General features: G+C 45.3%; 2 protein-coding genes across 2 annotated transcripts in view; one reads left to right on the plus strand and one right to left on the minus strand.

The window, feature by feature from the left end:
• The window catches only part of LOC103069229 (mucin-4-like), a 30,732-nt gene extending 27,589 nt beyond the window's left edge, over window positions 1-3,143 (plus strand). Inside the window, exons 23-24 of the mRNA XM_007448011.1 lie at window positions 1,400-1,562; window positions 2,555-3,143. Coding sequence (XP_007448073.1) covers window positions 1,400-1,562; window positions 2,555-2,750 — 359 coding nt within the window. The 3' untranslated portion in view covers window positions 2,751-3,143. The remainder of the gene's footprint in view (window positions 1-1,399; window positions 1,563-2,554) is intronic.
• An 8,971-nt stretch (window positions 3,144-12,114) lies between these two features.
• Window positions 12,115-21,570, minus strand: part of MUC20 (mucin 20, cell surface associated) — a 10,447-nt gene continuing 991 nt past the window's right edge. Inside the window, exons 2-4 of the mRNA XM_007448008.1 lie at window positions 17,062-18,360; window positions 13,695-13,786; window positions 12,115-12,186 (exon numbers count right to left, since the gene is read on the minus strand). Coding sequence (XP_007448070.1) covers window positions 12,115-12,186; window positions 13,695-13,786; window positions 17,062-18,360 — 1,463 coding nt within the window. The remainder of the gene's footprint in view (window positions 12,187-13,694; window positions 13,787-17,061; window positions 18,361-21,570) is intronic.

Raw genomic sequence — 21,570 nt, forward strand, 5'->3', positions numbered from 1 at the left:
CCTCCACACTCATCTGGAAAATGAGATGGGATTTCTGAGGTCCCTTTCAATTCTGACAGCCCCTAATTATCCCGGAACAGGAATGAGATAGGTTGGCAAGCTTGCCGGGGAAGGAAAGGAATAGCCCACCGTATTTTGTGAGTCAGGCAGAGAACAGGGCAGTGAGTATGTCAAACCCAACAGAAGCTGCTGCGTTACTTGGGTCCAGGACCAAGCCAGAGCTTCTTTTAGAATCCAGGCTAAGCTTCCTCCGTCCCAGGGGCAACGATGTGAAATTCTCCAAACTACTATGCGTATGGGTGGTAGCGGGGTAGGGTTGGAGTTAAGAGGACACCCCAGACCTGATTGTGCCTTTTGTTAGAGAAAACAAACAAACATCCCGCAATTTTTATTACACAAGTACAATGTGTTTATTGTAGAAACTTTAGGAAACACAAATTAACAAAAAGAAAGAAAAATCACTTGTAATCCCTGTCCCCAGAGACAAATCCATTTTGCACCTATTTTTCTGAATTTTCTTTTATGCATAGGAACCTTCACACATATAAATTTGTTTACAATAAAGGGAGCAAATCATGCCTAATGTTTGTTAACCTCCTCATTACTGAAATAATTGTGAACATATTATCTTGTATATTGTATACACATTCCAATTTCATATATTATTTTACAATATATCTTAATATAGTGTGTTATAATAGATTTTAAAAAGAATGTTATACTGATAGTGACCATTTAATGAGGGCTTCCTGTGTCAGGCACTGTACTGAATACTCTGCATGTATTATCTCATTTAAAATTTACAGCAAGTTAGTTTCCTTTTAAAAATAAGGAAACTGGGCTTCCTTGGTGGCGCAGTGGTTGAGAGTCCGCCTGCTGATGCAGGGGACGCGGGTTCGTGCCCCGGTCCGGGAAGATCCCACATGCCGCGGAGCGGCTGGGCCCGTGAGCCGTGGCCGCGGAGCCTGCGCGTCCGGAGCCTGTGCTCCATAACGGGAGAGGCCCGCATACCGCAAAAAAAAAAAAAAAAAAAAACCTAAAAATAAGGAAACTGAGGCTGAAAGAGTTAAGAAATTTCCCGTAAACCACACAGCAAGTTAGTAGTAGAGTTTGAATTTCAACTCAGGTCTGGCTGATTTCAAAGCATATGCTCTTAATCAATGCATTTTTCATACCATGGTGCTTATCAGTTGCACAATATTTAACAAAACCACTCCTGTTGAACATTATTGCTCTTTTTAACCATGCTGCTCTGGTCTTCCATGAACATATGTAGTTTTCATGTGTGTTTCCAATTATTTCTCAGGATAAATGCCTGAAAATGGAATTCTTGATCCAAAAGGTATAGATCTGGTGTTAATCGGTTGCTTTCTATATTCACTTTTATCCTACCTGACAGTGAATGTGAGCATGCTGGAAACTTACTTCCAATGCAGCGGATACAAGGGCTACCATCTGGTCTTCCGCCCCCAGAGCGGCTTCACCTGCGTGTCCCCCTGCAGTGAGGGCTACTGTGAAAACGGAGGCCAGTGCCAGCACCTGCCCGATGGGCCCCGCTGCAGGTGGGTGGGGCTGGGGGCAGGAGGCAGAGGGCAGTGCTGGGAATCCAAGCTGCAAGGGGTCGGGAAATGCCATGGTACCTCATGGTGTCTGCAAATTTAGGATGGCTCCGTTTGTAATTAAGAGAAAAGGGATCAGAGGGAAAAGGGACAATGGAAAAGAAGATGTGTGCATGCCTAACCTGTGCGGATGAAAAAGTTGCTATATTACCTATGCAACTCAAACCAGCTACTGTGTAGATATTATGACCACTTTAAGGATGAGAAAACTGCAGCTTAGAGACGATGAGGAATCTGCCTAAGGTACCCAGCAAGTTAAGTAACAGGATCGGGGTTCCAAAGCCACACCCTCCCACCTGATTTTGCTTCTTGGGTGGACAGCTTGCTGCCTCATTGTGGAAAAGGAGCCCATTGTCTTGTGTCTAGGCCCGGCCCTGCCCCTCCTTAAGAGTAACAGGGGAGGCCCTCTCAAACTGGCGCCCTCTGTCCCACCGGTTCATCAGCAGTCTGAGCAGTCCTCTCATCCCGTGAGAGGAGTGCACTAGGTCGCAGGCCTGCCATGGAGAGGGGCAGCGCCACCTGGGCCCTCTTGTCACATCAGTGCCTTCCGTCTACGCTTGTTCCCACTGCAGTTGCAGATGGGCCCAGCCCTCTCCGCTCCTGAGTCCAAGGAGGGGGCGGGTGGAGCCTAGCACCGGACCCCAGCTCTCCGGGGGCAGGCAGGGTTTGTGACTGCGCATGCTCACCTGCAGCCAGCCCCGCCCCCTCCCCGAAGTCCCTGTGGAAGCGACCTTAGATGACTTCACCACCCCCTCCCCCATCCCCGCCCTCCTTGGTAGCCCAGTGGCCTCCCCTCAGCTCCAAGTCAGGGCTGACTCCGCCCCTTCCCTAGAGGGGATCCGAGCCTATCGTGGAAAACCTCCTCTGGCCCGACAGAGAGGAGGGATGGGGAGGCCGAGTAACCTGCTGACTGTGTCCCCTCTCTCTGTCCCCAGCTGTGAGCCCTTCTCCATCTACACGCCCTGGGGCAAGCGCTGTGAGCACCTGAGTTTGAAACTCGGCGCCTTCTTCGGGATCCTTTTCGGGGCCCTGGGCGCCCTCCTGCTGCTGGGGGTCTTGCTGTTTGTGTTCCTGCACTTCTGGGGCTGCTTCGGGAGCCGTTTCTCCTACCTGCTGGGCTCCGAAAGCTGAGGCTTTCGAACGGGCTGCGGTGGTTTATGATACCTCAGGAGCTACCCCAGCCTCACCTGCACACACTTCCAGGCGTCATGGTTTAGGGAGCCTGGAAAAAGTAAGGTGACTGATGCGTACACAGGATTCTTTAAGAAGAATGAATAATGGGAATGAATAATAAAGACCACACCTTGTCAGAACAGGAGACACAGAGGCTGAAAGGAAGAGGCCATAAAGGCCTACTACATAAATAGATGGATTCTCACACAAACATACCCACACAGAGGACACTGACCTACAGAAACACTACGTGCACACACCAGAGTTGATGGGGTGATGGCTCTAAATTAAAAACCAAAATACATTTGCACACAAAAGTCTCCAGTTTACTTCTAATTAAAGTTTATTTAAATAAAATCCCTCTGACTTTTTGTGTTCCCAAAGCCATGGATTTCATTCATGATTTTCCTCTGGTGGCTAAAGGGCCTGATACAGAGGGTGGAGGGAGCAGAGGTCGGTTGGACCCAGTCCTGCTTCAGCCCTCAGTTACTCTATGTTGGGAAGCTCGGTTACTCCAGCCCAGACTTGGATCTTTGCTTCAGTCTCCACATTCCCTTCTTCCCCTCCCCCCAACACAAGCCAAGGCCTGGCCCTCTGAGGAGAATGGTAAGAATACCCCCATATGGAGTATCCCCAACTCTCTCCCAGGACCCCTCCCTGCCTTGCTGGTCTCTGCCCATCAGTTTCAAGAGGATAAGTATGCAGTGCTTTTTCCTATCTGGAGTGTTCCCTGGAGGAAGGATTAAATCATTTCAGCTCCCTTTCCAGGAACCACCCCATCCTTAGATCTAGGGTACCCAACCCCTGATACATTTTCTCTGTCCTTTCCTGGGCCCCAGTTGGAGTCTTTTGAGCTGCTCCACCCCGTAGTCCCTCAGTCCCACTCTCTCTGCTTTTCCCAAGAACCTGATCAGTTTCCACCTCAACCTTCTCTCTTAGAAGGCAGAACTTTACACATATCTAGTATAACAACTCCAAGGACAACTGGTCCACACCTCCTGTGTCCAGAGCACCTCAGTTCCAATCCTGTGCAGAAGCTGGGTAGTTGCCTTTTGGTCCTATATCCCAAATCCATGAAGAGAGAATCTGATTGGTCCAGCTTGTGTCAGTTGTCCATCCCTGGTCCAATCAAGTGTAACCACAGAGTAGGAAAAGAGGTCACATGATACAAACCTGGTGATCAGGCTCAGACTTGTAGGTGAGTAAGTGGTGTTGGGAGAAGTTCCAAGAGAAACATGATTTCTGATCCGAGCAGAGACTCCAAACTGTCTGCTCTATGTAGAGAACGACTTCTCCCAGCAGGTGAAGCGCCTCCCAATATGTACAAGTCTGTCGTTTTCCCCTCAAATGCCCCCAAGTGTAATCAGGTCTCCATATAGAACCACATTCATTTAATCCCAGCATTCATTTATCAAGAATTAAGCACATGGGAATTCTCTGGTGGTCCAGTGGTTAGGACTCTGTGCTTCCACTGCAGGGGGTAAGGGTTCGATCCCTGGTCGAAGAACTAAGATCCCACGTGCTGGGTGGCATGGCAAAAAAAAAAAAAAAAAAAAAAAGAATTAAGCACATGGGAATTCTCTGGTGGTCCAGTGGTTAGGACTCTGTGCTTCCACTGCAGGGGGGAAGGGGTCGATCCCTGGTCGAAGAACTAAGATCCCACGTGCTGGGTGGCATGGCAAAAAAAAAAAAAAAAAAAAGAATTAAGCACATAGCCCAAATACGTTCACTGGTGAATTCTACTGATAACATTTCAGGAAGAAATTCTACCAACTCTATAATGTCTTTCAGAAGACTGAAGCAGAGGGAAGCTTCCTAACTCATTCTGTAAGGCCAGCATTTTCCTAATACTAAAACCAGAAAAATGCATCACAAGAAAATAAAACTATACACCAATCTCTCATTAACATAGATGCAAAAATCCTCAATAAAATATTGGCAAATCGAATCCAACAATGGATAAAAGGAATTATACACCACAATAAAGTGGCATTTATCCCAGGTACACAAGTCTGGTTCTACATTTTAAAATAAATTAATGTAATCTATCACGTCAACAGACTGAAGAAGAAATCACATAATCATATCCATAGATGCAGAAAAAGCATTTGACAAAATTCAACACCCTTTTACGATGAAAACTCTCAACAGACTAGGAATAGAGGGGAACTTCCTTAGCTTGATAAAACACACACACACACACACACACACACACACACACACTCTACAAAAAAATCCTACAGCTAACATCATAATTAATGGTGAGAAACTCAAAGCTTTCCAGCTAAGATCAGGAATAAGGCAAGGATGTCCCCTCTTACCACTGCTTTTCAACATTGTACTGGAAGTCCTAACTAATTCAATAAGACACACAAAAAATTCTTTTTAAGGTATAAAGATTGGGAAGGAAGAAATGAAACTGTCATTGTTCACAAATGACATGATTGTCTATGTAGAAAATCTGAAAGAATTGATTCTAAAAAACCCTCCTGAAACTATTAAGCAATTATATCAAGGTTGTAGGATACAAGGTTAATGTACAAAAATCAATTGTTTTCCTGTATACCAGCAATGAACAAATAGAATTTGAAATTAAAAGCACGTTACCATGTCCATTAGCAACCAACCAATAGAATTGAATACTTAGGTATAAATCTAACAAAATATATACAAGGTCTATCTATGGAAAACCACAAGACTCAAATGAAAGGTATCATAGAACTAAATAAATGGAGAGATATTCCATGTCCATGGATAGGAAGACTCAATACTGTCAAGAAGTTAGTTCTTCCCAGCTTGATCTACAGATTCAATGCAAACCCAATCAAAACCCCAGCAAGATTTTTTATAGATATTCACAAACTGATTCTAAAGTTTCTGTGGAGAGGCAAAAGACCTAGAATAGTCAATTCAATATTGAAGGAGAAGAATAAAGTCAGAAGACCTATACTACCTAATTTAAGACTTACTTTTAAGCTAAGTACTTTATAAACTATAGTAATCAAGACAGTGTGGTGTTATTAAAAGAATAAACAAATAGATCAGTGGAACAGAGTAACGAGTCCAGAAACAGACTCACATAAATATAGTCAACTGATCTTTGACCAAGGAGCAAAGGCAACACAATGAAACAAAGACAGCTTTTTCAACAAATGGTACTAGAACAACTGAACATCCACATGCAAAAATATGACTCTAGACACAGACTTTACACCCCTCACAAAAACTAACTCAAAATGGAACAAGACATAAATGTTAAATACAAAACTATAAAACTCCTAAAAGATAACATAGGAGAAAACCTAGATGACCTTGTGTATGGTAATGACTTTTCAGATACAACACCAAAGTCATGATCCATGAAAGAAAGAATTGATAAGCTGGACGTCATTAAAATTAAAAACTTATTTCAAGAGAATGAGAAGACAAGCCTGGGGGAAAATATTTGCAAAAGGTGCATCTGATAAAGGACTGTTATCCAAAATATACAAAGGACTCTTAAAACTCAACAACAAGAAAACAAACAACCTGATTAAAAAATAGGCAAAAGGGGCTTCCCTGGTGGCGCAGTGGTTGAGAGTCCGCCTGCCGAATCAGGGGACGTGGGTTCGTGCCCCGGTCCGGGAGGATCCCACGTGCCGCGGAGCGGCTGGGCCCGTGAGCCATGGCCGCTGAGCCTGCGCGTCCAGAGCCTGTGCTCTGCGGCGGCAGACGCCACAGTGGGGAGAGGGCCGCCTACCGCAAAAAAAAAAAAAAAAAAAAAAAAAAAAAAAACAAAAAGGAAACCATCAACAAAACAAAAAGATAACCTACAGAAAGGGGGAAAATATTTGCAGCTGGTGTGACCAGAATATACAGACAGCTCATACAACTCAATATCCAAATTAAAAAAAAAAAAAAAATAGGCAAAAGACCTGAGCATAGACCTCACCAAATAAGATATACAGATGGCAAGTAAGCATATGAGAAAATGTTCAACATCATACATCATTAGGGAATTGCAAATTAAAACAATAAGATTCCACTACACGCCTATGAGAATGGCCAAAACCCAGAACACTGACAACACCAAATGCTATAAGGATGTGGAGCAAAAGCGATTCTTATTCCCTGCTCCTGGGAATTCCAAAATGGTGCAGCCACTTTGGAAGACAGTTTGACAATTTCTTACAGAACTAAACATACTCTTACCATATGATCCAGCGATTGCACTCCTTGGTATTTACCTAAAGGAGATGAAAAGTTATATCCACATAAAAACCTATACATGTATGTCTATAGTAACTTTATTCATAATCGCCAAAATTTGGAAGTCACCAAGATGATTTTCAGTCGATGAATAAGTAAATAAACTATGGTACATCCGGACGATGGAATACTACAGAGCACTAAAAAGATATGAGATATCAAGCCATGAGAAGACATGAAGGAAACTTAAATGCATATTATTGCATGAAAGAAGCCAATGTGAAAAGGTTACATAGCTTATGATTCCAAGTATATGACATTCTGGAAAAGGCAAAACTATGGAGACAGTGAAAAGATTAGTGGTTTCTAGGGGCTTAAGAGGGAGGGAAGGATGAATTGGCAGAACACAGAGGATATTGAGGGCAGTAAAATTATTCTGTACACCACTACGATGGCAAATGCATGTTATATAATACATTTGTCAAAACCCATACAACACCAAGAGTGAACCTTAACGTAAACTATGAACTTTGGATGCTAATGATGTGTCAACCAACATAGGTTCATTGATTGTAACAGATGTAACAGATGCTCTCCAATGGGGGATGTCAATAGTGGGGGAGATTGTAAGTGTGTGGGGGGAAGGGGCTATGTGGGAATTCTCTGTACTTTTGGTTCAATTTTACTGTGAACGTAAACTACTCTGAAAATAAATTTTATTAACTTAAAAAATAATACAAATTTAGATCCAAAGAATTAAATACATATGGCACTGAGGACAGACAGCATGGGGGGGTGGGGAGTTGTCCAACAGTTAGAAAGAAGGGAATGTAAAACAAGGAGGGAGGGATGACGGAAGCGTGGTGGACTGGCGAGACTGCTGTGCCTTGACCATTGCAATCCTAAAACTAAGCTATGCGATGAGGACTTTGTAACGTGACTTGAGGTCAGGTAGGGGAAGGCTCTCTTTTAGGGTAAGGTACAAAATTTACGTCTCATCCTCAACCCAGTCAGGACCCTTGGCAAGGGATTTACCCATGCTGTGCAAGACATGATTATTATAGATACTTTGTGTCATCAAGCCTGCTAAAGGGAAACCTGATAGAACAAAAGCAAGGTGGAAATGGGGAGCAAGGCACCCAAACCCCAAGTCCTTCCTCCCGCCATCCATGTTCAGACACTAAGCTTCTCCTCCCACTGAGAGATGGAGGTGGAGCAGAAAGACAGAATGTGTGTCACGGACAATCCTGCCAGAGTCAGTGGAGCTGTCCGTAAGCCTAAGAAAAGGCTGGGGCTTGCCACAGCAGAAGGAAACCCACAGACTGGGAAAAGGGAAGAGGTGGGGACACTGGTGGAAGTGGAGGCATTAAAAGTAGGGTTTCAGATTTAACAATAAAAATACAGAAAGCCCAGTTAAATTTGAATTTCAGATAAACCACAAACAATTTTTCACTATAAGAATGTCCCATGAAATATTTGGGATATCCATATATTTTCAAAAGCATTCAATGTGTATCTGAAATTCTAATTTAACTGGGTGTCCTGTATTTTATCTGGCAACCTGGTCAGAACGGCTGAGGCGCTGGGCATGTAGAGAGAGGGAGTCATGAGAAAGGAGGACGGCGCCTGAGGGGGACAGCCTCCTGGCTGGGAAGGAAAGCCTTCTTCTGAATGGTACGTTTAGATCAAGGACACAGCTGCACATTTTCATCAACTCCCCGGCTCTGTGATTCTGTCACTTATGCACCTGGACTAAAGAACTGATGCGCTTTGCTTCAGGGTTCCAGGCACGTGTTGGCTTAGCAGAGAGGAAGGAGAGACTATACACCCCTACCCCCGCTTGGTGGCAAGCAGCTGAGACACCCTTAGTGGGCACTGGGGGAGCGAAGGGAGCTGTCTGGGGAGATGCTTGGCCAGAGACACAGATTCCCCTGCCCAACCTTCCCTGCTCTCAAAGGAACCTTTCAGAAACACCCTTGGGCCAGCTTTTAATGACCAGGATGATGCATAATCAATCACTGGTATGATATACCAATGTACTTATTTATTGATACCAAAAAACGTGCCCACTCACTTCGATTTGTGGTGCACCCACGGGATCAGTTACCATTCACTGCTTTCCACTAACTGGTGGCCAGTCCCGTTCACAAGGAATGAAGGAAGATTGGGCTGTGCAGAGCCTTCCATTGAAGCCTCTTGTCAGAAAAGTTCCACCTCACACTGTCCTCATCGTGGCCTTGTGTTTTTGCCTTCTGAGTCTGGGCTGAGTCACAGGAGATTTTAGACAGGTTGTCTTGTTTAGGTCCATGCCCATCTTTGTCTTTATGAAATATGTGGCATTTTCATCTCATATATATACACGTTTGAATCTTAAATAACTGGAGAATTTTCTCCGGGCACTTCTGGTTCTTGCTGGTTTGGTAACATTACTTCTGCTAACTTTGGTCATTTCCAGTAATTCTCTCCCTCTCTCTCTCTCTCTCTCTCTCTCTCTCTCTCTCTCACACACACACACACACACACACACACACACACACACACAAGCATAATTATACACTTTAATTCCTAAATGCTTTTAATTGGTGTATCCCATATTTTACAGATTTTTATGGCTTCCAATAATAACAGTAATCAGCACTGTATGTACATGTATGTCTTTATAGGTATGTAATTAAGATTAAATTATCCACTTTATTAGGTATCATCTGTTTGAATAAGTGCAAAACAAGAAAAACTATTTAAAAATTGGGTTTCTGTAACAGCAGTGTTATGCAAACTGCTCTCAATTCATACCTAACTATAGTGCAGCTTAATAATTATATCATTAAATTTATCTTCTGTTACTTCAACACTGAATGTCATTTTCTTACCTTTCGGAGCTCAGTGCCCACATTTCATGGTCATCTGCTCACACAGCCCGTCCTCTAAGTCATTCAGAAAACATTTGAGTGCCCTCCGTGGCTCTGTGCTAGGTTCTGTGGCTACAGGGATGGATACTATATGGTGCTCTGTCCTGATTTAACAAACTTATAATAAATAAATCATGACATAGCATGTTAGCTCCCCTTTAGGGAATTTGAGAAAAGCCACCATGAGGAAGTAGTGGATGACCTGGGCTTTTAAGCATGAGTAGGAGTTTTCCTCCCCCTACTAACTTTAATCCATGTGGGAAGAGACACCTTCGAATCCCCCAAGGCACACAACATAGTCTTTCTTCTGTTGTAGGTGCTGAACAAATATGCCGAGATGAATGTTTGAATTATTTTTGTCCAGTCTACTTTATAAAACTCATTCTGCCCCACTCTGCAAGAGGAAGGGAGTCAACTGAAAACACATGCTCCCCTTATTCAAAGCAATATCCAAGTTGTCTTGTTGTTTCCTTCTTTTACTCAACAAATATTTACTGAGAGCCTTTTTTGTACCAGGCACTATCCTAGATGCTAGGGATGCTGCAGTGTGCAAACTCTTCCATTCTAGATGAGGGAGACAGATAATAAACAAGACAAATAAAACATGTATTATGTTAGGTTGTGATCAGTGTTATGAAGCAGATCAAAGCAGAGGAGAGTGGTTAGGTAGGCCCACTGAGAAGGTGAAGGAGGTGCAGGAGTTAGCCAAGAGGGTATCTGGAGAAGAATTCTAAGCAGACTGAGCAGTGCATGCAAAGGTCCTGAAGCAACAGGATGCTTTCAGGGAACAGCAAGGAAGTCAGTGTGGCTGGTGTGCAGGGAGCAAGCTCAAGAGGCTGGTGGAGGGGTGCAGGTCAGGGACAGTTTTGCAGCATTGTAGGAACGTGGCTTTTTCTCTGAATGAAATGGGAGGGTTTGGAGCAAAGGAGTGGTACAGTTTGCCTTACGTTATAAAAAGACAGCTCTGGCTGATGTACTGGGACTAGATAGGGAGTCGGGGGAAAAGGTAGAGACAGGGAGGCTTGAGAAGAAGAGAAGATACTAGTCATCCAGGTGAGAGATGATGGCAGCTTGGACCAGGATAAGAGCAGTCAGTAGAGATGGTGAGGTGGGCTCATGTGTTGGCCATATTTTGATGACAGTAGAGCCAACAGAATTTCCTCATGAATTAGATATAACATGTGAAAAAAAAAAAAAAAGAAACAGAGGAATAAGAAATAGTTCCAAGGATTCGGGCTTGACGAACTGAAGGATGCAACTGACATTAACTGAGATGAGGAAGATGCAGGCAGAGCACGTTTAGGGGTACGGCTAGTACTCTGATCTTGGAAATGTTGAATGTAAGGTACCTCTTGGTAGAGATCCACTCAGAGCCACCCACGTGGAGAGGCTGAACATATACATTAACAATGGTTGTATTACATACAACTAGACAACTCCAGACAACTAGAGGTGGGATTTTAGACATTTCTTTCTTTCTCTTCCCCCACTTCTCATTTCCTTTCCCCCCACCCCTTGGTTCTTTCGAATTTCTCAAAAATTTAAATGCAAGTTTTACTTCTACAATAGAAAAAAAATAAGCCAAGTTTAATTTTTAAAAACAACATGACTTATGGGGGAGGAATAACTGAGTATTGCTTGTGTCGAAAACTTGAAATTCAAGTCCATTCAACAAGCATTCTCTGTGATCCTACTACAGGCCAGGCGCTCTGCTAGGTTCCAGGGATACCAAGATAAATGGTTCCTGCTCTGAAGGAGCTCACAGTTCAAGAGGCTCTAGGGCCAGCCTCAGTCAGTGTTGTAATCAAGGTCCAAACTGAGAACCTGGGGAGCATGAAGGAGGGAGGTAGCAGTGAGGGTGCACAAAATTCCTGTACCATGAAAACTTGACCCTGGGCCACACTGAGTGTAATTTTAATGTAGGATGGAAGCACACAGCAGGTGACAGATGGGTAATCAGGTCACTCTTTACTGAAACACAACACACATGCCAGGGGAAGTCCAAGGACATCTCTGGAACAGGCGAAGACCCCACCCCCTCCCTACACACGTACACCCAGGCATATGTGAGCCAGGGTCCCACTGCCATGACTGGGTAAGCCCATGGCTTGCTGATCTACATGGGAACCTTCCAGGTAACATGGCTCCAGTCGTGCTGAGGCCCAGGCCGCAGGCAGCACTGCCCACTTCCACACATGGCAGTGCCTGATCACAGCTGATGTTCTTCAGCCCCTCCTGACACGCAGCAGGGAGACTTGGATGGGAGACATAAACAACACATGCAGTTTACGGTCGAGCTGGTGGGCAAAAGGGAACATATTAGGAGGCCAGCAGCACTTTCTGAACCTCTTGCAGGCTGGGCATAGGCTAGGTCCTTCATGCCATTTAAACCTCACAGTAACCTTAGAAAGCAGGTAGTACCAGCCTCATTTTACAAGGAAGGAAAGTAATACGGAGTAGCTTACCGAAGGTCACACAGTTAGGAACTGGAATTCACACTCAGGTCTACGTGGCGCCAATGCTTGTTGTTTGTCTGACCCCTGAGCCTTTCGCCAGTGGCCAGTTCCCAGCAAGAACTGACACCCAACACCTGCATGGGCTGGTTCCTGCAACTCTGCTCCTGATCTGCTCCTATCTCCCTGGCTTCTTTCTGACCCCTGAAATAGTTTCCAGTTTGAGGGGCTCAGATCTGACATATCCTTGGCTTCCTTCTTCAACCAGGATTCACACTTGCTACTTGGATTATCCATGTGCAGTGGGAATTTGTCACTTATTTGGCTCTCCCACTTAAAAACCCCATGCCATGTTCAGGGACCTCCTTATTATGGGAGTCCTGATAGGCCCCCCTTCCACTAAGAGAACTTCTAGGGCCCAAATATTCCCTCTTCCCATCATCCCCTGGAAGCAAGATGGGGGCACAAGAGTTAGGCTGAGCTGACTCATTCTAACCTTCCAATGACTCACACCATCCCCCAAAACCCTAACCCTAGAATTCCACCACTAGAAGCTTTGTCCAGGGATCTGTGTTTTAGGAGAATTTTCCCAACTTCTACAAGTATAATCTTGGTCCCCATCTAGAGCGTACATCTATGGGGTTTTTTTTGTTTGTATTTTGTTTTCTGTCTAATATCTCTATTTCCTTTGGGGCCTTTCCTTCCCATTCCATGTGGTTCAGGTTGGGCTGTCAGTCATGGTGGCCCTTCCAGGTAAATGAGATCCATCCTTCCCTAGTATGATATGCAGATCTTGGGAGAGGTAAGTGCCTTGTGAATCTAGGGCTGTCACAGCCACCTTTCCTTACATATTAAGAGACTCTGAGGAATGAAGGGAGCAGAGCTGAGATGGGGAGAGAAAGAGAAAATCCTGATGATCCTGTTTGAGCTTCTGGATCCAGCCATAACTGAAGCTGGGCAGCCACCTCTAGGTTTCTCAGCCAATACCTTGCCTATTGTATAAGCTATGATGAGTTGGGTTGCCGCCACTTGCAACTGAAGTCCTGCCTATCTGCCCATTTATAACATTGACCCTCTCCCAGGGGCCTGAAAGCCTGATCTTCCTAAAGCCTGAGGAAATTGGGATGAGGGAAAGAACGCTTTTTTTACATAACAGAGAAGGGGAATTCAGAACTCAGGAAAAACAGGCAGAAGCAAAGCCAGACAGGGATTTTTAGATCTCACTCCTAATACTCCATAAGAAACTAGACCCTCCCAGGTGTACAGTATCTGCTGTATCCTGCAGATCTTCCCCAGGGTCTTCGAGAACCTCTCACTCTACTCTACTCCCCGGCACACAAAGTGCCACTCACCTGCTGCATCAACCTCTCTGCCACTCTGGGGGCAGTGAGGTCTTCTGGGGAGGCCACGCTCAGCCTCAGGAGGAGGAAGCCTCCATCCTCACCTGCAAGTTGAGAACAGTAGGAAGATGAAAATATGGGTAAGTCATTTCAGGAATCAAGATGTGAACTGTACTACCCAGTCTCTGTCCCCACGCTGCATATGTGTGCTCACACTCGTGTGTAAATGAGTCTGTGTTCACATAGGATCTTACCTCTATTCACTGCAAAGAGAAAGGATTCCTCCTCTCCAGTAACTGGACCCATCGTAGTGTCTTCCCAACAAGAGGGAAGGAAATGATGGCTAGAGACCCCATCCACATTTGGAGAAGTCAAAAGAGTAGTGTGAGGAAGGAGAAATGAAAGTGGATCTAGAATGTTCTCAAGGCCTGGAGGCCCGGATGAGGCTGTTGGGAAAGGGGCCAGCCGGGGAGATGGCTGCAGAGAGGCTGGTCTCTGAGGGGATGCACTCAGCCAGTGCTTCCAGCTCCAGGTTGGCAGAGGTCTTTCAAGCCAGCCTTCCTGGCTTAGCAGCTTATAGGCAACTTCCGTCTTTTCTTGAGCCCTAATATGCCTGCCTTTACCTGCCACATTTTAGTCGTCTCTTCCTATTAGAATACTATTAGAATTGATCCAGCAATTGCACTCCTAGAAGTTTATCCTACAGAAAATAACACACATGTGAAAAATGTGCTATTTACTGCAGCGCTGTTTGTCATAACAAAATATTGGAAAAGACCTAAATGTCCAAAAAGAGTCACGTACCACAATGTTCATTGCAGCTCTGTTTCCAATAGCCAGGACATGGAAGTAACCTAAGTGTCCATCATCGGATGAATGGAGAAAGAAGATGTGGCACAAATATACAATGGAATATTACTCAGCCATAAAAAGAAATGAAATTGAGTTATTTGTAGTGAGGTGGATGGACCTAGAGTCTGTCATACAGAGTGAAGTAAGTCAGAAAGCGAAAAACAAATACCGTAGGCTAACACATATATATGGAATCTAAAAAAATGGTCATGAAGAACCTAGGGGCAAGACAGAAATAAAGATGCAGACCTACTAGAGAATGGACTTGAGGACATGGGGAGGGGGAAGGGTAAGCTGGGACAAAGTGAGAGAGTGGCATAGACATATATATACTACCAAATGTAAAATAGATAGCTAGTGGGAAGCAGCCACATAGCACAAGGAGATCAGCTCTGTGCTTTGTGATCACCTAGAGGGGTGGGATAGGGAGAGTGGGAGGGAGGGAGACGCAAGAGGGAAGAGATATGGGGATATATGTATAGGTATAACTGATTCACTTTGTTATAAAGCAGAAACTAACACACCATTGGAAAGCAATTATACTCCAATAAAGATGTTTTTAAAAAAAAAAGACCTAAGTGTCCATCCATAAAACACTGGTTAAATAAATTATGGTAAAACAAAATACTGAGGAGCCATAAAAAAGAATAGCCTTGTCTCAGAGATCTGTGTTTAACATATGCTTGAAACACAGATTTGCATGAAAAGGAAGATGAGAGATATTATTCTATATCTATATGATATAGTATCTATGTCTATATTATATCGATACAATATGTAGATCTCTTTCATCTTCCTTCTAATGCTTCCATATGCATATTTCATGTCCAGAAGAGGATTCACAAGAAAGTGATACCATCAGTTATGTATGTAAGGAAAATTGGGGAGTTGGGGGACAGCAATGGGAGAAAGACATTTTATGGTGTACTTACTGAATTTCAAATCATGTGAATGTATCATCTAATCAACAAATAAAAGCTTTTTAAAATAAAAATATATTAATAAATTGAGCCTTCAAAAATAAAAGCACAACAGGAGACTGAGTTTTGGAATCAAACAGACTTTCACTTGGAATTCCACTGCTACTTTTTTACCATCTTTAAATCTATTTCCTCATCTGTCAGGTGGGGTGTAAGAATATCCACCTCATAAGGTAGTTTTGAAGGTTTAGTTAGAGGAGATAACATGCAAAGCTCATACAGTAGTATACTGCCTGGCGTCAGAGAGAAACTTCAGCTGGTGCCAATGCTCACTAGCTGTGAAATATTTTTATATCACCTCTGCCTGGAGTGCAAAAGATATTCAGTAAGGTGGTTGTGATTAATATTTTTATTTCACCCCCCCAGAAAGGCAGTGCAAGCTGAGGATACTGCAGGGATGAGGCACAAGGAAAGAGTGAAGGGAAGTGGAGGTGAAGGCTATAGGCTGACTGGGAGCTGGGCTGACAAGGCACCTCTTCCCCGAGAAATATCTGTTGTCTTAGAGATGTAGCTATCTTTCTTTCTTTTTTTTTTTTTTAACATCTTTATTGGAGTATAATTGCTTTCCAATGGTGTGTTAGTTTCTGCTTTATAACAAAGTGAATCAGTTATACCTATACATATATCCCCATATCTCTTCCCTCTTGCGTCTCCCTCCCTCCCACCCTCCCTATCCCACCCCTCTAGGTGGTCACAAAGCACTGAGCTGATCTCCTTGTGCTACGCGGCTGCTTCCCACTAGCTATCTATTTTACCTATCCCACCCCTCTAGGTGGTCACAAAGCACTGAGCTGATCTCCTTGTGCTACGCGGCTGCTTCCCACTAGCTATCTATTTTACAGTTGGTAGCGTATATATGTCCATGCCACTTTCTCTCAGCTTACCTTTCCCCCTCCCCGTGTCCACAAGTCCATTCTCTAGGTCTGCATCTTTATTCCTGTCCTGCCCAGAGATGTAGCTTTAGACTCCCAAACCTTTGCCCAATTTATTTATTTATTTTAAGTCACCATTTATGGCACCAATCCCAGCAAGTGCATCCAGTGAGCTCCATTTTCATGGGGTCCCAGCTGCTCAGAGGGCAGCAATTTGGGCCAGATGCCCACATGGTATGACACTGGCTGAACCAGAGACGTTCAGATAATGAGGGCTGTGTCTTTTAAGTAAAATTTTGGTCCTTGCCTGGTGCACAGTAGTTACTTAACAGTCAACTCTGTAGAATGGCAGAGATGGAAAGGACTTCACTGCAACCTCCTCCAGCAACTGGTGGAGAAACTGAGGCCCAGAGAGGGAGAGGGACCTGTCCTAGGTCACTCAGGTTGTTAAGGACAGAGACAAGATCCCAAACCATTTCTCCACACTTTTTCCATACACCACCTTAATTCTGCTCGTTACTGATTTTGGCAAGAACCACTAGAAGATTGTGAAGAGGTGACATCAGAGACAGGGCTCAGAATAGGCCCCCAGATCCTTCCTTTCTCCCTACTCCCTAAACATGCAGACTCCAAACCCCAAATCCCCAAAAATCACACATGGGGGAAGCTGCTCACCTGCAGTAACATCTGTCAGACTTGTCTGAGCATTGGTGGGCGTGGCTGTTGAGGGTTTCCCTTCAGCTGTGCTGGCTATCTTCAAGGTCTTTGCTGAGGCTGTGGTCTTGGCTAAGGTGATGTTTTTTTCTTGGCTGTTGTTGGCCGTAGCCAGATGGACAGAAGGAAGGGGGCTCCTGCTGTTGGGAACGGGCACACTGAATGTGATGTCTGTGGTAGAAGTCTCTGAGGGGGTGGAGCTCATGATGGTAGTCACTTCAGACAGGCTGTAGACCGTAGCTGAGAACCCAGCAGGGGAAGTCACCTCGCCTACTGTTGACACAGTCCCTGTGGAGATTGTAACTGCTCCTGAGACCTCAGTGTGGCTTGTTGTCTCAACAGAGAGGGATGAGTTTTCTTCCAAGAGGTTCATGCTAACTGTCACCAAGGTTCCACTGGGGGCCGTGGCCTTGGCGGCTGTTGTTTCCATTTCTGTGGTGCTACTGATGGTGAGTGTGATGTCAGGTGTGGCTGATTCTGTGGCGCTGGCTGTTGACAATGTCTCAGCAGAGGTGGCGGTCCTGGCGAGGTGTGATTTTGCTTCAGTGGAGTCAGGCAAAGCTGATGTCTCAGGGGTAGACAGGGCCTTTCCTCCCGTGGGGCTGCGATCTATGTCTGAGGTCCCAGGGGTGCTGGCAGTTGCTTCTATTTCTATAACACTGCAGTTGATCACCTCGATGTTGATGATGTTGTAGGTAACCAAGGCTTTAGCCAGAGCAGCGATGTCAGATGACAGGGCTTGTGAGGTGGCGATGGCTGGAACTGAGCTGTCAGAGGAAGCGCTGCTCTCCGAGGACAAGGCCTCGGCTTCTGTAGAGGTGTGAGCTAATTTCAAGAAGTCTACCATGATTCTCTTTGCCTCTTCAGAGCTGTCGAAATTGCAAAGGGTGTCAAAGGTGGCTTTCGAGAGCTCAGTAACTGTGACGGTCTCAACTGTGCTCATTCCACGTCCCGTGGGGCTGCCGCCACCTGTGGCTGATGTCTCCATAGGAGTGCTGATCACAGCCGAGGACTTGGAAGGCATTATTTTTATGAGGGCCATGGTCTCGTTTTCCCTGTTCTCTGCTACTGAAATGGTGCTGCCTGGGAGGAAGGTCTTATCAGAGGTCTGGGTGCTTAGGGTTTGAGTTTCCAAAGAGATATGGTTTGACATAGAGGTCTCAGTGAGGTCAGTGGTCTGTAAGACTCCCTCTGAGCTCGTCCTGACCCCTGGAGTCACAGCAGGCACTTCTGTGTGGCCTGATTCACTGGTGCTGGGGCCTGTATTGGGTAAGACCAACTTTGTGAGCTATGAGTCCCAGGGCACTGACTTCACACAAGCTCTTGTGCTTATGCCCTGGGCACTGCTGGGAGGAAGGTGGGGACGGGGACTGCTTTTACCCTATTTTTCATCTATATATTCAAGGAAGAGGAGGCACTATTGGGAAGACCAGGCCCACATGAGGCAAGCAGTCCCCCGAATCTAGTTGATTATTGGTCTGAAACCATCCGAGTGAATGTGTAGGGCCAGGATCCAGCTTCAAGGGGGAGCAAAAAAGGCAGAAGACCCAAGTGAGCCAAGAACTGCAGAGCAGGGACCATGACTCTTAGAACTTTCTGGAAGAATCTTGTCACTTTCTTTTTTTTTTAATGTTTATTTATTTATCTATTTTCTTATTAGTCATCCATTTTATACACATCAGTGTATACATGTCAATCCGAACCTCCCAGTTCATCACACCACCACCCCCTTGTCACTTTCTTATCAATTCTTTTCTCATCCAGTGACTGTTTCCCCATGGAAGTAAAACACTTCAACCACAAGAAACGTCTGTGGTTTTGTGTTGAGAGGTAGCTGCGGGGATTGGAGGAGAGGAATTTCCTGGACAGTGATTGGCTGTCACTGTCTGACAGTCACTGGGTGATTGGCTGCTGCAAAAGAGGGAAGCAGGCAGAGTCCCCGGGGCTCTAGCAAAGGAAAAGGGCAAGCTGCCCACCTGCTCAAGCCTCTCCTGACCGCGGGCCTTAGACGGCAAGGATGAAACCCTGGAACTCCAGAAATGATGAACCCAGCGTCTTCCACAGGAAACAGGGAGCCAGGTGAAGCAAAACTGTACTTTTTAGAAAGATGCTGCTAGCGTGTCTCCCCAGGGCAGGATGTCTCTGCTCACTGGACCGACACTCTGAGGTCGTGTGAGTGGAGGGCCAGCAGGCACGCATTGCCCAGGGGAGGCTACAGCAAATATTTAGGAGCTGACAAGGGTGCCTCTCCTGTCTACAGAGGGAGAGGGGCTCTCTCTGTATATAGGCCATGGTGCCTCTTGAGGAGGGTTGCCAGATTTAGCAAATAAAAATACAGGATGCCCAGTTAAATTTGAATTTGAATTTCAGATAAACAAGGAATTATTTTAAGGACAAATATTTTTAGTATGTGTATTTCTCATGTAATATTTAAGACATACTTATACCGATAAACTCATTATCTGAAATTCAAATTTAGGTGGACACCCTGTGTTTTATCTAGTAACCCTACTCTTGGAAGGAAAAGATGAAAATATAAGCGCCCTTTTTCGGGGTTCTTACAGTTTAAGATGGTCTTTCCTGAGACCTACTGGCCCCAAAGTACCCAAGGGCCCAAAGGAGGGCCAGGACCCTTTGGTCACCTCTACCCAGGGTGTCAGGACAGGTCCTCGGCTTGTCCTCTTGTGTCTCCCATTGGATAATGAAGCATCACTGGGCCAGGAGGCAAGAGACTGGGTTCTAGTCCCAGGTCTGTTGCCTACCAGCTCTGGAGTCTGATGATTTTACTGGTGCAAATACTGACTCTGTCCCCTACAAGCGAGGGTCTCATACCTGCCTTGCTATGGGGGTGAGGACAAGAGGGGAAGGGGAATGGGGAAGCCCTTACATTCCAAAGCCTGCAGGGGGTTATTAAGCATCCCTCCCTGACCATGTCCTTTCAAGGAGTCACCTGAGAGCACACAACCTACTTTCATATAGCAAGAGTTTCAGGCTGTACCCACATGAGGATTAGGTAGTCAGGGCATTCGCTCTCATTACCTGTTCAGTGTGGTCTACCTACACACACAAACCACGCTTTTACAGAAATATACTTGCTTCTCTCCACTTCAAAGCCCGAGGTACTTCTCTGAGCCTCTCAGTCCCCACAGGTGGAGGCAGAGCCCTTCTGCGGCCGCCCACACAGCCTGAAGCTCAAGCTGTGGGGTTTGACCATGACCTCTCCTCACACATTTTCTTCCTTTCTTGGGAGCCTTGTGGGGTCATCTTGCAGTGAAACCTCCTCATGCTTCCCAAACCCATAGCCTCTTCATCTCTGGGGCCCTCACAACCCCCCACCCAACTCTCTTACCCACTGGGGGTCTTCTCAAACAGAGTAAAGCCCACCCTGGCTCTTTACAGCTCTAGAATGCTGCAGCTCTCCTGACCCATTCCTCAAATCAAACTGGTGGAGAGGAAAGCATGTGGACTTTGGACTCTGAGTTCGAGTCCCCTCTCTGCTGCTTGCTCTGCTGCTTACCAACCTTGTGACCCGGCCAATTCTCCCAGCTCCAAGCCTACATTTTCCCATCTATGGAATGGAGCTGGGGTACTATTTCATAGGATTGTGAACATTACATTAAATTAAATGTCAAATGTGCAGCACAGGACTTCCCTGGTGGCGCAGTGGTTAAGAATCCACCTGCCAATGCAGGGGACATGGTTTCGAGCCCTGGTCTGGGAAGATCCTACATGCTGTGAAGCAACTAAGCCCGCAAGCCACAACTACTGAGCCCACGTGCTGCAACTACTGAAGCCCACGCGCCTAGAGCCCATGCTCCGCAACAAGAGAAGCCACCGCAATGAGAAGCCCATGCACAGCAACGAAGACCCAACGCAGCCAAAAAAAAAAGTTAGAAAGAAAAATGTGCAGCACAAGCCTGGTAGATCATGAGTGCATGCAGGAGGCAGTGTGGTCCAGGGGTTAGGTATGTGTGGAATAAAAGCCTGGCTCTGCAGACAAGTTACTTAATTCCAGTAAGAAGCCTCAGTCTCCTCACGGTGGGTGGGGGGCTGGACGAGAGTAAGAATGAGAATTTTATCTCACAGGGTTAACTGTGAGGATTAAAAGGATAGTGCTGGCTGAGTAGAGTTGCCTGTGCTATACAGTGGGTTCTCATTAGTTAGCTATTTTATACATAGTATCAGTAGGGTATATATGTCAAAATGTCATCAAACTGTATATATTGTGTTACAACTTTTTCCATTCAATAAAACATTATGGGTATATCTATGTCAAAAAAAAAAGTGATGATCACAAAGAAAAAATAGAAAAAGATAGTGGTGGGAGTATATGGGAAATCCCTGTATCTTCCTCTCAATTTTGCTGTGAAGCTAAAACTGCTCTGAAAAATAAAGTCTTAAAAGATAACACATGGGCTTCCCTGGTGGCGCAGTGGTTGAGAGTCCGCCTGCCGATGCAGGGGACACGGG

The sequence above is a fragment of the Lipotes vexillifer genome, unplaced genomic scaffold, assembly GCF_000442215.2.
Source record: "Lipotes vexillifer unplaced genomic scaffold, Lipotes_vexillifer_v1.1 scaffold1837, whole genome shotgun sequence".
Taxonomy (NCBI): domain Eukaryota; kingdom Metazoa; phylum Chordata; class Mammalia; order Artiodactyla; family Lipotidae; genus Lipotes; species Lipotes vexillifer.